The 13822-nt window shown below is 36.8% G+C and overlaps 1 protein-coding gene across 5 annotated transcripts in view; it reads right to left on the bottom strand.

The window, feature by feature from the left end:
• The window catches only part of LOC135290947 (atrial natriuretic peptide receptor 2-like), a 39446-nt gene that overhangs the window by 13782 nt on the left and 11842 nt on the right, over positions 1 to 13822 (bottom strand). For all 5 annotated transcript variants that reach the window (XR_010353778.1, XR_010353779.1, XM_064404963.1 and 2 more), the window contains 8 exons: positions 13426 to 13571; positions 10749 to 10821; positions 8447 to 8594; positions 6902 to 6988; positions 6490 to 6633; positions 4945 to 5066; positions 3164 to 3305; positions 244 to 292 (listed from right to left, as the gene is read on the bottom strand). Coding sequence is in view for 3 of the 5 variants with exons in the window: in XM_064404963.1 (XP_064261033.1) it covers positions 244 to 292; positions 3164 to 3305; positions 4945 to 5066; positions 6490 to 6633; positions 6902 to 6988; positions 8447 to 8594; positions 10749 to 10821; positions 13426 to 13571 (911 nt within the window). In the remaining 2 variants the exon portion in view is untranslated. The remainder of the gene's footprint in view (positions 1 to 243; positions 293 to 3163; positions 3306 to 4944; positions 5067 to 6489; positions 6634 to 6901; positions 6989 to 8446; positions 8595 to 10748; positions 10822 to 13425; positions 13572 to 13822) is intronic.

Here is a 13822-nt window from a genome sequence, read left to right as displayed (position 1 = left end):
TGGAGCTACATTATTTTTATCATATATTCTTCTCCAAAGCTCTGTAATGCAAAATTGGTAGATCTACAACGAAACCCTGATTGCATGTTCCATGGGAACTGAACTGGCATCCATGAAATCATGAGGAAAATGCATGCTCATAAAGTAACTCAAAGGTGCAGTAACTCAAAGTTTCGTTTGTCCTCAGCAGAAACAGAATCAAAGTTGTCATGCAGTTTCTACAGAGAGTTCATCTTTACTTACTCCCAAAGTGTCACTTCTTGTGGCAATTTCTAGTAAAATGATAGCATAACTGCAGAATAAAAAATGAAGAAAAATCTTAATACAATAACATTGAGTCAGTGATTTCTTCTCATGATTTCTTATTCTTCCCCATTCTATGACTGAAATCCCAGTATCTCAAAAGGAAGGATGGCAATGGTGCTGCTACTTGTTACTGCTTTGTGCTTTCAGGAATTTGCTACTGAATGTTTCATAGCATTTGTCTCTCATGGTTACAGACCCCAGAGATGTTTGAGTTTGATGGACAGCAAAGCAATTCTCTCTGTAAGTATTAATGGAATCCAGAGGTGATATGTCCAGGTTAATGTATATGATTCCTGCCAGTTAAACATAAGGGTCTGATTTTTGCTCCAGTCAAGGGTCAGGAGCAGGTTCATCAGAATCACCAGAGGGGGGAGTGGCTTCTTTTCAGCCACCAAAAAGATTGCTGTTCTAGAAAATTTTCATAAAGTCTGTGAAGACATAGTATTTCCAGAGGAGATAGTTTATAGTAAGCATTTCTGCTTGTTCCTTCTGAATTATATTCTCATGGTCATTATCTTCCTCAGTTGAACTAAGGACTAATACAAGCATCATAGATGAAGAATGGAAAAAGACAGTAAAAGCAGAGAATTTAGTCTTTTTTCTGAACTCATTTGAGATGTTCCAGAACAGCGATCTCAGGGAAGCATGCACCTCCTTCAGCCAACAGGCTGGATAAAGATGTCTCTTTATATAGTAGAACTGTGTAATAATTTACCCCTGCCTGCCTCTCAGCTTAGTAACATTTACTTTTTTAGAGAATATTGGTTTTCAATTTGTTGTGTCACTAATGGTTGCAGTGTTCTGTAAGACATTCTGCTGGTAACAGGATATGTTTATCTATCTTTGGCCCACCTGTGGACCACCATTGGAAAATAATTAATATAAAACATGATGAATAATTTAGAAATTAATCTGATGATATTTTTATATTAATTTTTTCGTGATTTGGTAGGAGAAAGCAAAATCAATCCTGGTAAGGCAGCAAAGCTAAAACAGATTTTCAAGGATAATAATTAGATGAGAGTAAGTCTGATAAAGCAGCATTGATTTAATTCATCTTCAGATGCACTGCCCAATAAAATTCACTATCCATTGTGGACAGTGAAATTCACATGACAATTACAAACCAAGAAGAACCAATCAAGGAGAAATTGTGACTGGAAACAGCCTCTCCAGCTCAAAACAGGAGCTACATTCATGCTTTTGTTCTCCTTTCCATTTTAGCTTTCCCATCTGAACAACACTTTCCTGGAGAACTTTAAAAGCAAGTGATTCATCTGCAAGAGCACACTAAATTACAAGTCCCTTTTCTGCAGTTTCTACTAATTTTTTATTTGGGCCTCACTTCCAGGAATATTAATGGAGCATTTGCACAGATAAAAACTGAGGATTCAAGACTGGATCAATGCTGCCTGGCCAGTGAGGCCAAATACATGTATCAGGAAGACTTACCTTCTGCTCATATAATAAAAAATAAATTTTGTTTAAATGCAAATTCTAAAGAACAGCCCAGATAAGAAGACAACTCTTTCAATGATACAGGGTACTTCTTTATCTTCCCTGTCTGCACGTTGCTCTTCTCCCTTTTTTTGTTATGATCTCTCACTGTTTTGTTTTTTTTTTTAAATCAAGAAATTAATAATTGCAGTGCCACAAAAGAAGATGCAGATTTTTCATACATGTGGGTTGGGCAGCAAGATAAATCCAGGAAACATTCAGTGAATCTGTTGAAAGGTCACTGTAGATGTATAGGATATGAGCAAATCAGATCTTAGGACTATTTAAAGGGGAACCCTTGGCAAGAAATGCCTTCAGGAGGCAAAGTTGCCAGCAAAGTCAAATAATGATATCTATCCAGAACAGGATCAAAGTGAGAACAACAAACCAAGGAAACATTTTCCAGGATACATTTTAGCTGCAGGGCAGTGGTAAACTGGAATGCATAAGACAATCCTAAAATTATTGTTTAGTTGGAGTACAGTTCTTTCAAAGACTACTTCATGTTGAAAAAGTACAGACCAATACAGGACAAATGACAGTAGCCAGAAATGCCAACACAATCCCAAACTGCCCTAACTGAGCTATTTTTGTCCTGAGCTAAGGACATGTTGAAGTCTATAGGCAGGAATACTACTGAGGCTTCAAGTTCTTGCTCAGTTAATCTGATAGAATAGAGTAAAAGTAATGCTATTGAAACATATTGTATATGCAGACATTTGTTTACAATTGTGTTCCCCCTTATCTGAAAAGCAATTGGATAGAAGCAGACAACCACTGGGAGAGAAAGCCACTGGAAAGCAATCTTCTATAAAGATTTTCAAAAGGAAAGGAATGGAGCTATTTGCTAGTGCACCCATTTTTCCCCTTCTCTTTATTTTTCCACTGTAAACCAAATATTGTCACCATGTATATGCCCCCAAGTAATTGTATTGACATTCAATAATAGAATTACAGGATTCATACGTGCATTATGACATTCTAGAACATTGATGCTATTAACTTCTGAAGTATGGCCATTGTTGAAAATAATTCTACTTTTCATAAGAAACAACAACATAAAAAAAAGGATAGTTAGATAATAGCAGATCTTTATGCCTTTTTATCTTACCAGTCAAGTGACTCCTTATAAATCATTGGACCAGCTCTGCTTTTAAATTATGTCAGCAAATTCCATATTTGATTATCTACCTTAAAAGAGAAGATCCTGTGATATCTATGCTGTTCTGTATCCCAGGACCAATCCTTTTAAAAATACAATCAAACACATACCTGGAGTGACAACAGAATGCCACCAAGCCTAACTGTTGTTAAAGAATACTCACAATTACTAAAAGTGAGATCAGGAAAACTTAGCTACCTGTAGACATCAGACATGGAATTGGGTTCAAAATCTGAAAGAGCACGTATTTCAGGAGCTGTGTAAATCTCTATCAAATGCTGCTCAGATGAATTTGATCCATCAGGAAAATCTTCTTTTCTGTATGACTGTAAGCCATAATCTAAAGTGGAAGAAAACAGGAAGCAAACTATTCAGTGGATATTTCCCTAAAACAAGTTCAGTACTAGACAGTAACACAGCTAGTCTAAATAAATTAATTTTCCCTATTCTAAATACACATCTTAATCTAGAAATAATAGTGTTTGTGTGGTCTTGCCCCCCTAGAATATTGCAAATATAGCATCTGGATAACCAAATATTTGGACAAGATTGAAGAGAGCAGGGAAACTGAACTACGTGACCCACTGCAATCAGAATTATCTTATGATTTATCAAATTATTTTCAGATAATAGTCTCACCTCAGCGAGACTTAGCAAGAGTTAGCATGTAAATACAGGTTTATGTTCTATTTTGTCCCTTGATCTTTATCTTTGGTGGCAGGTTGCTCAAGTAATTACTAGTTAGACAGACTAACAACTGACAATCAGATGGTGGGCGTCACTTGAACACCACTAGCATCAGAACAAAGGCAGCATAGATGTGAAACATCTTTCCATCTATACTTCTAGCCTAATATAGAAGGAATTCTTAGCATATGACTCAGAATCAGGAAGAATGAGAATAAAAAAATTGACTTCTGTTTTCTTTCTTACGTAAACAGCGCTCTTCTGACTGTATGTGAAGGCTGGATGCAGACATCTGGTATTATCTGGAGTGACCTCTAATTAAGATGTTCCTAGGGATTGAATCTTTATGTGGAGATAATTTTTAAAATAGCTCCCACTTTTGTTATTTATGAGGTTTGTTTAACATTATTGCATCAAGATAAACCATGAAGAGTTGAAAACAGTTTGACAAAGAATAGAGTCAAAACAAAAGTTGCTGAATGATTTCACAGATATGCCATTCAATTGAGAGAAGCTGTGCTAAGGTGATGCAGTAGATGTAATCCAACTATGTCTCATTTTTATGTTTTTATCCGGAACAGGCTCCAAGCAGAGTAGTTCTGAAGACAGAAGGATACTGAAGGAGCTGGAGAAGCAAGCCTGGCCCTGTGTAGGAGCCTTAGTCATAGAATATACCACTGAAAAACAAATCTGCTGCCGCTTTCAGGATGGCTATGGGTTAGAGAGTGTGATGACTACTCTGGGCAAAAAGTAGAAGAGATTATCATTGTCTTAATTCTCTTTGGCAGCTGCAAAATAAACTCCAGTTGTTTTCCTGTTCCCACAGGCTCTCTTCCTGTACCAAGAGTAGACCTGACCTACAGGTCCATCTCTGGAGGAATCCAATTCAATACTGTGAACAAGAGTTAAAAACTCTGAGTTGAGTCTGCTTTTCTCCATTAAACTACCTTGCGCTTACCAATCAGTCAGCATTTCTACATCTCTTTACATCATTGTTCATGCCTCAGGGTTCTCTCTCTATCAAAAGAGAGAATGAAGCAGAGTTTATGCTCAGATGTTGACAGGCTGAATCATTTGTGGATCTGAAGTGTGCATCTGTGACACATACTAAATGAGTTGACTTGATAATGCAACATGAGACTTGCTTCAGCACAAGGCGCTGCTAGTGAAGTCTGGTACAGTCAGCAATTCCACATGAAATGTCAACATGAAAGGAAGAGTGTTGCATGTGAAATCTATAATTAGTGAGTTAGCTGGACAGTTTTGAAAATTTTTTCTAGCCTTCTCTTTACCTGCAATTTTACAAACCCACCGGTCATCTATCACACAATTATTAGACTTCAACCGTCCATGATACATTTTGTGGTGGTGGAGATAGGCCATTCCTTGAGCAATATCAGTCGCAAAAGAAAACCTGAAAGTCAAAAAATCAGTGAGCTAGTATTTCCAGTTTCACTCAAAACTGGCTTCAAAGCCTATTGAAGTTTACTGCAGCTTTCCACTTTGTCCCCATGGAAATTTTTCTAAAACACTTATGGTGACTGTTTGAAAACCCATATCTCCCTGAGCTCACAGGCCAAGACAGTAAAGGTTCCTCTAGAAACTGTCAGTACTTTTTTATTCTTGGGAGTGCTTACATGTGTTTACAAGTGAAAAAATTTTATATCGTCCTTGCTTCATTTGGAAGGTTTCCTTCCTGAAAACCATTTTTCTTTGCTGAAGGCAAGCATACAGTAGAAGCAGAATGGACATGTCAAGAATATTGATCTCAAAAAATAATGTCACTGCCTTTGTGAAAGTTTCATTGACAATGTGAGCTTATTTCCTGTATTGGTAAGAATAATAAACCACTTGCAGGTATGCTAATGATTTCACAAATATGTCTTCATAAACAAAGATGTAGTGGGTTTGAGTTAAATAGGGATACCTAAGATATTTGGGGACAAAGTAAAGTTATATATGAATAAAGGGTTTTAAAACAGTTTTACTGTACAGCTAGAGAAAGTTGACAAGTCATTGGCTTAGCATTGCAAGGACTAAACATAAAACATCCAAAAGACAAATTAGACTGGATATTCAAATCTCCTTCCTTCCTTCCTTCCTTCCTTCCTTCCTTCCTTCCTTCCTTCCTTCCTTCCTTCCTTCCTTCCTTCCTTCCTTCCTTCCTTCCTTCCTTCCTTCCTTCCTTCCTTCCTTCCTTCCTTCCTTCCTTCCTTCCTTCCTTCCTTCCTTCCTTCCTTCCTTCCTTCCTTCCTTCCTTCCTTCCTTCCTTCCTTCCTTCCTTCCTTCCTTCCTTCCTTCCTTCCTTCCTTCCTTCCTTCCTTCCTTCCTTCCTTCCTTCCTTCCTTCCTTCCTTCCTTCCTTCCTTCCTTCCTTCCTTCCTTCCTTCCTTCCTTCCTTCCTTCCTTCCTTCCTTCCTTCCTTCCTTCCTTCCTTCCTTCCTTCCTTCCTTCCTTCCTTCCTTCCTTCCTTCCTTCCTTCCTTCCTTCCTTCCTTCCTTCCTTCCTTCCTTCCTTCCTTCCTTCCTTCCTTCCTTCCTTCCTTCCTTCCTTCCTTCCTTCCTTCCTTCCTTCCTTCCTTCCTTCCTTCCTTCCTTCCTTCCTTCCTTCCTTCCTTCCTTCCTTCCTTCCTTCCTTCTTCCCTCCCTCCCTCCCTCCCTCCCTCCCTCCCTCCCTCCCTCCCTCCACTTCCTTCTCCACTTTCTCCCTTCCTCCCATTCTCTGTTTCACAGTACAGTCTTGTCCAGACAAGAACTTTATCTAAAATTAACATCTTGTATCAAACAGCATATAGCACAGTCTATGTCATTTAGCTTTTCAAAAGTTAGATTTTTTCACCTGAAACCCCAGTTCAAAGGAATATCTTCATTGAGGAGCACATCATTCAGGCTGCCTTTGGGGCAGTACTCTGTGACAATGGCAACATTTGGAATTTCTATACATCCTCCGATGAATTTGCAGAGATTGGGATGGTCAAGTTCCCTGTGAAAATCAACAAAAATCACAGAACAACAGTAATTTTCAGATACCCATCCTGGTTTTCTAATGCAACTGGAAAACCAAGTGCCTTGTCTCACAATGTAGAGAAAAAGTAAAACAGCCATATGGAAATTTTAATCTTTGCTCTCTTCCAAGCAAAGTTTGAAAGAAAGAGGAATATGAATTTACAGTCACATTTGGAAAGATTTTAAGTTCTAGAAAATCAGTGTAAAAATGGAACAACATACAGTTCTTAGATTTCACTTCTTACCTCACTTGCTTTACTTCTTTACGTATGGTTTTAGACAGTGTGAATGCCTTCTTCATTATTTTTTTTATGGCCACTGTTCTACCATCACTGAAACAGAATGAAATGCTGTTTACAGTTTTAGGGCAACTTCAGAAGCCAGCAATACTACAAAAATGGACCACATATATTTTGTAACTACTTATGTTTTGTAACTGCTCCACATCTCTAGAGATGAGGCAGAGAATTTAAGCATGTTCATATGTGGTTGTAAGTCTGAATCAAAGACAACAGAGAGGACCCTGTTTCTTTTGATAAAGGAAGCATTAGTGATTATATTCAATCAGACTTGATATGTGGACACCATTTGGAATGTGAGTGTTAAAGTCAGTTGGGGCAGTTTGATGATGGAGTAGCAGCAAAGGAAATGTCAGAGCTAGAGAAATACATACAGCCATCTCCCATCTATCCATTACTTTTGGCTACTGTTCTGCAGATCTTTCACTGACATTTAACAAACTTTTGTTCTCATGGAGTTGAGCATTCTCAGCAAAGAAGAAGCTGAGTTTGATCAAGAACAAAGAAATTTTCCTTTTTAGAGTAAAGGAATTCAGTGGAAATACCTGCAGGAATTTTAATGATGACCACCATATAAATAGAGAGTATGGGGTGTTTAGTGTAGCAGTTTTAAGTGCTTTACCAATGAGACTGAATGCCCCATTCAGTAATTTTTCACCCTTGATAAATGCTTTTGATGTTGAGTCATCTGAGGAAGGGGCATGATGATGATGATGATGATGATGATGATGATGATGATGATGATGATGATGATGAAAATGTCACCATTCAGAAAGAAGCAAAAAAGATCAATGCTGAACACAGTATTTCATCAATGAAGTGGCTGTGATTTTTCACAGTCTATGCTGAAGGCACTTCCTCCCCCAGCCAACAATCCCAAGTAAGCTCTTCTTTATCCTGCAAAGCACAGATCCTTCTCCATGTATTCAAATGATAAGTACCGCTTCCAGCTTTGCACATGTTCAATTGCTTTTTGGAATATCTATATCTATATAAAATATCTATAATATTTGTCCTTATGGTTACATGATATGCAGCTTTGTAATTTGATTCAGAGGTGAAAAGCTCTGAATCTTGAGTTGTGTCAGCTGGTTAAAGGACAAGATTTCTAATGTGCTACTGAAGAGCAAAGAACCTAGTTTGCTCTGCCTGCATTTTAGAAAAAAAGAGGTTTATAAAAGTTTTGGTTTCAGATACATTTGCACATCAAGGGCCATTCATTAACAGATGCAGGACATCTTATGTACTGACAACCTTTTAACAAGACCCTAAGAGAAAAGGAGAAATGACAACCAAACCAGAAGCCTGGCATGTAAAATACTCCACAGCCAATATAAAGTACAGAAGTCAGACGACCATCTTAACTAATTTGGCCTGACAAGATAAATTCATGCTTTTTCGCTGCCTATCAATTGAAAGTGGCAAGAACCAGAAATCAAGGTGAAACTAATACAGTAGATACTGCAGTAAATGAGTAATAAATTGACTTACTATCTCCCAGTCTGAGTGAAGTATTTCCTCCTGGACATGCTGGCAGCTGCTGTGCAGGAGCTCAGAGCAGTAACACAACTGACGCTGGAGTCACTGAGTGCTGGGGGAGCACTCATCATGCTTCCTGTTGCTGTCTGTATAATGTAATCTAAATGGGATGTGGGATGAGAAAAGGCACACAAAGGTGCCCATTTATGCACAGGTGGAGACTCCAGAGACAAACAAATATAGAGAATTTTCAAAATCTTTGCATCTCATCGGCTCTTGTTAATACTTAAGAGAGAAAGCCATTGATTGAAATGGGACTGCTGCATAAAAAGTAAAAAGTGTTTCAAAGAGGATTCATTGCCAGAGATACTTCTCAGTAATCCTCAGGATTTTATGCAACTTTCATTTCTCTGCTTTTGAGATAATTAGCCATTGCTGCTACATAGAAGCTGAGGCCAGAACCTAGGGAAGGAGAGTAAACCCTGTGCCATACTTTAACAAGTCTATTTGGAGCTCCTAGAAGACTGTAAAGTACAGGAATGTGGGAAGTGATTCTGACACCAGAGAGAAGTCAGAGAAGAGCAACAATACAGTAAGAGAAAAAAAATCCCAGTGATTTTCAATGTGCATTTTTTAATGTCTGTTGACCAGCTCACAGTAAAAAAATGGACTTCAAAACAAATTTAATGAGCTACATATCATGCCATTAATCTCCAATCAAAATCCAGATTTAGCCAATTAGCCTCAGAATTGCTGAGACCTCTTAACTCTCCCTGGTAGAAATATCTTGCTAAGGAAGTTCAACATCTCACCTTGAATCAGGACTGCCATGTTCCCACACCACAGTATTATCCATATGCAGTTCAAAATTGCATTGACATTTGAAGCTTTCTACAGCATTCCACCCAGAAATGCATTACAGATCCCTCAGATACTTTTAAGACTGCATATATATCTTTATGTCAATATACAGTGCAATACACACAAAAAAAAAAGTTATCTTAAAAAAATAAGGCTAACTTTTCATACTGAGTGCTACATACCCTGGATACAGCACTGCTGATGTGCTTTCATTTAGATATCTGTGCATTTCAGGCTACTGTGGGTAGCTCTGAACAATTCTATCCAGAGAAGACACACTGTCTGTGACCTTATAATGTTATCAGTCTTCATTAAGTTGTTAATCATAACTCTTAGAGCAATACTCTGAAACAGCATTGATGCTTTGCAGACTTTTTTCCAAGAAACTTACATCTTTCATCTTGGAATTTTCAAAGTAATTTTAATTTGTTATTTTTTGCTCATGCTTTTAATTTCCCTCAATCTTTTTCTATTGCTTTCCCTCACATGTGATGCTATGGCATTTTCTAGTTTACTTTCAATTGAAAATTTTGCTCATGTTACTTTTTGCTGTATCGAAAAACACTTTTCTCCATTTCTGTTTCCAAAAATCTGGATTGAAATTCACATTGGTCCCTGTAATCAAATTAATTTCTAAGCCAAAACCTCTTATTTACAACAACAAGGATATGTTATCAAAAGTATACAGAAATTAATGTTCAAGTCTAAGGCTGAAAGCATCTCTACTACATATTATCACAAGAACATCTTGACACTAGCAACCCAACAGAACACAGACAAAGCAGACATCTGCTGAGCAATTTCTCCCAGAGACAGAAAATGAGAGTGTGTTTCCTTCTGAATGCTAAACAAAGGAACAGCAAAATAAATAATCTATATGTATCTTAAGTACAGCATAATAAATCATATCATAACACCTGAATTTATTTTTAACTTGTTTAATTAAAACAAATTAAATAGTATTTTTTACCAGAAGATAAAAGAGAAAAGAACCTCTGGCCAAAATTAATTACTTTTTATAGCAAGTCTGCCACAGACAGCATACACTGTGAGAAATTAAGATAGTACTATATCCCTCAATATGTTTGTGCAATTCCAGAACAGCTTAGTGAGATCAGTTATACAGAAAGGTATATCCACTGAAGCAACTGTAATTTGTTTCGTTCAACTCCAGAGCTTACCGGTTTATTATAGGGTAGGCTTGTCTTTTTTGATTAACAAATCAACATAAATAAGAAGGAAACTATTTAAAATAACTTTGTCATCTAAATGTTTGATAAACAAAAATATAAGTGAGCAGCTCACAGAGATTACAGGGATGAAATATTGGATATGTCTTTCAAAAACAGCTTCACTTTTTGCAAGACCCTTAAAATATGAACAGTATAATTGAGATTATTTCTCAAAATTAAGAAGTAAACTGATCACAGTATCAAAATTACAAGTTACTAACCTTGTTTGATGCAGGTGAAGTCTATAATCCAGCTTTCATCCCAAAGCATCTTTTGTTTCTGATATTGAAGCCACTACAACAGTAAAAAAAAATTTCACTCCTAGTATAGCCCGCCTCTCTTTGAAGGAATTGACTTGGAGATTATTTTTACAAAATATAAAAATTTAAAAGTATACAAACTAAATCTGAAGTGTAAGCATTCAGCATATGTCTTACAGTAACATTAGAACCAAAAGTATTAATAACAGGCTTAGAAGAAAACAGTATTGAATAAATATATTAAAAATTGTACAGGTTATATTCTAGAATTAATTACATGTAATACTTTGCATTTTCCACTAACTCTCCATTATTGGCAACATTTATGCCTTTACATTTCAACCTGGACATAGATGAGGGGTTTACATCATCTCATCTCATGGACGTGCCCTATTTATGGAAATATGTGACAAGAACACACTTCATCCCAATCCCAAGATAAGGAGCAATGTATCTTATATCTTGGAATAGAATTAGCCCATGACCTACTATAATTAGGCCATAGTATGTCGAATACTCTATCATAAAAAGTATTAGGTAGGGATTCTGTGTCTACTTTGTAAAGAAGGCATTGAGCCAATAGCTGATTTTTGGTAGAGCTGACATACAAAGCTAACATTTACAAAGTGTAAATACATGCTTTCAAATGAGCAACAGATTAAATTATGCAGTTGTTATGACTGCAGTCAATGTCAGAATGTCAAATCAAAACAGCATTTTATCATCATTATACCATTTTCTATAGTGCAAAATTTAATATTAGGAGTGATGCATTCATTGATACAGGTAATAAAAGCCCAGATAATGAACAAGGGAGAGGGTGTGGAGACTGTGTTGATATACTGGTTGAAATTGTGACAAATATAGAGCTCACTGAATCAAAATGAACTCATCCCATTTATTTCAAAAGGCTTCTGAGGAAAGAAACCTACATTTTATCTTGCAAAGGTGTGACTATACAAAGACATACTAGCAAGAAGTGAATACTAGGCTTGCTTCCTTTGACATTGATATCAAAGAAATCCGTTCTGCTACTCAAAGCATTAAAGAAGGCATTAGTTTCCCAGATGGTTCCTTTTACATTATATCAATTCCTGAATTAGATAAAATAAGCTTTCCTATCTTATGACAGTAAAAGAAATAAAATTTAAAACCCCCATGATGCTGCTATTGAAGAAGTTAGCAGGAATATGTCTACAGAAATGAAAGAAGGAAAAAAACCAAACAACTCTAAACATACAGAAAAACCAGCAGAAATAATAGATTTTGCTACAAGAACTTTAAACAAGAGATAAGCAAGGCCAAGAATCTCCATTGGTCTTTCTAAAAAGCCAGTCATCTAAAACTGTCTGAACTTCTCATCTGTCCAGTTGCATATTTCTATCAGATCATGTGGTTTTATGGGACACTTGCAATAAACTCATTGTCACAGCTTCTTTGTGGATTATGAATGCTCAAATAGCTTTCAACAGTGCTTCTGTTCCTAACTCAGAAAGTCACACAGCGACAAACAAACAAACGTGATTCAGGCCTCCTTTAGAACCTCAATTTGTGGGCCATCAGCTTTCTCCTACTCATTCCCTATCTGAGCAGCTGCCTACCTCAGATGCTCACTGTATCTACAGTATAAGATGGATAGAGAAGGAACCCCAGAGGAAACAGGAGCCTATAGTTTTACAGGATATAGTTTTACATATATAGGCCAAGGGCTAAAAAAATTACCCATTATGGAGATAGTCAATACAATGAGTCTATAGCTGCCATATTCACCTGATAAACCTCTGTTCTGAAACTCAAAAATGCATTTTTTTGAAGATGCAGACAGATAAGGAATGTCTTTCCCAGAAGTATTCTTAACTAATAAGCCGTAATATCATTCTCTCCTTATACACACATTTTCATTCAAAGACTCCCAAAACTACTTCTCCAATATTGATACGCTCCTCTCTCCTAATTCCCTTTTTGTTTTTCCTTCAGGAGTCTGCTATAACAATTGATAACTATTATGCAAAATTAATCACTTTGAAAGGAACCAAGCTGATTGTTACACTAAGAAAACAAACCTATTTTAAAAAGCAACCAAAACATTTAAAAAAAATATCCTCTCCCCATGATTCTTTTGAGAATATCCCAACTTGAATGTTTTGCTTTTAAAGTTCTGTTTGGACTCTGAGATTTAACAGCCTCTTGTGGAGCTAGTCCCTTAATGAGTTTACCTAATTTCTTTATGAAATCTTTTATAATTCTGGCTTCTACAAAGTTTTGAAGCTGTTAATTTCATAACAGAGTTCTATTGTGAGTGAAAAGTACTCTTACTTTGTTGGCATCACTTACTCCCCATGTTATGGAAAATTTTTTTTCCTTTACCATAATTTACCATGGGTAAATTCATCTACCCATCTCCCCCCCATTACATTCCACCTCAGTCTTCTCTCTTTCACGATGAAAATTCCCAGTACAACGTGACTTCCCTCATAAGGAAACTTTAAAAGTAGTTTCCCTTCTTTCTGCTTTTTTCTATAGTACACAGATGCTGAAGGCAGAAGAAAATCTCTTCCTCTACTTAGAGAGAGCTCCACTCTGCCTAATAAGTTCATTGAAGAGAAAGAAAATAAAAGAGTAGAGCAGAGGTACTTACCACGACTGTCAAAGTGAAGCCAGCGCAGACTAAACATATTGGTAAGGCAATTGCTATCCTAACATCAACAGAAAGAGGGCACTCCCCACAGTCTGCTGGACAGATAGAGCAGCCTTCTTCTTCCTCACAAAAGCCATCTCCACAGACTGTTTAGAAAACAAAACATTTTGAGGCAGTTTCATCCATCAACAAGATTGCATTCAGATTTAAATACGGGGTTCTTGACCTGGGAAACCTCACAGTCCCAGAAAGAATAAATTTTGAAGAACAACCTGAATTTCTGAAGTAGTACAGATTCTCTTTCATCAGGTTGAATGTTAATTACATCTGAGCCTTTAATATGTTTTGTGTATAAATCACTTCATCACTATTGTGTTTCTCATTATCCACACTTTTT

This window comes from Passer domesticus, chromosome Z, assembly GCF_036417665.1.
Source record: "Passer domesticus isolate bPasDom1 chromosome Z, bPasDom1.hap1, whole genome shotgun sequence".
Classification (NCBI taxonomy): domain Eukaryota; kingdom Metazoa; phylum Chordata; class Aves; order Passeriformes; family Passeridae; genus Passer; species Passer domesticus.
This window is presented reverse-complemented; position numbering and strand designations above follow the sequence as displayed.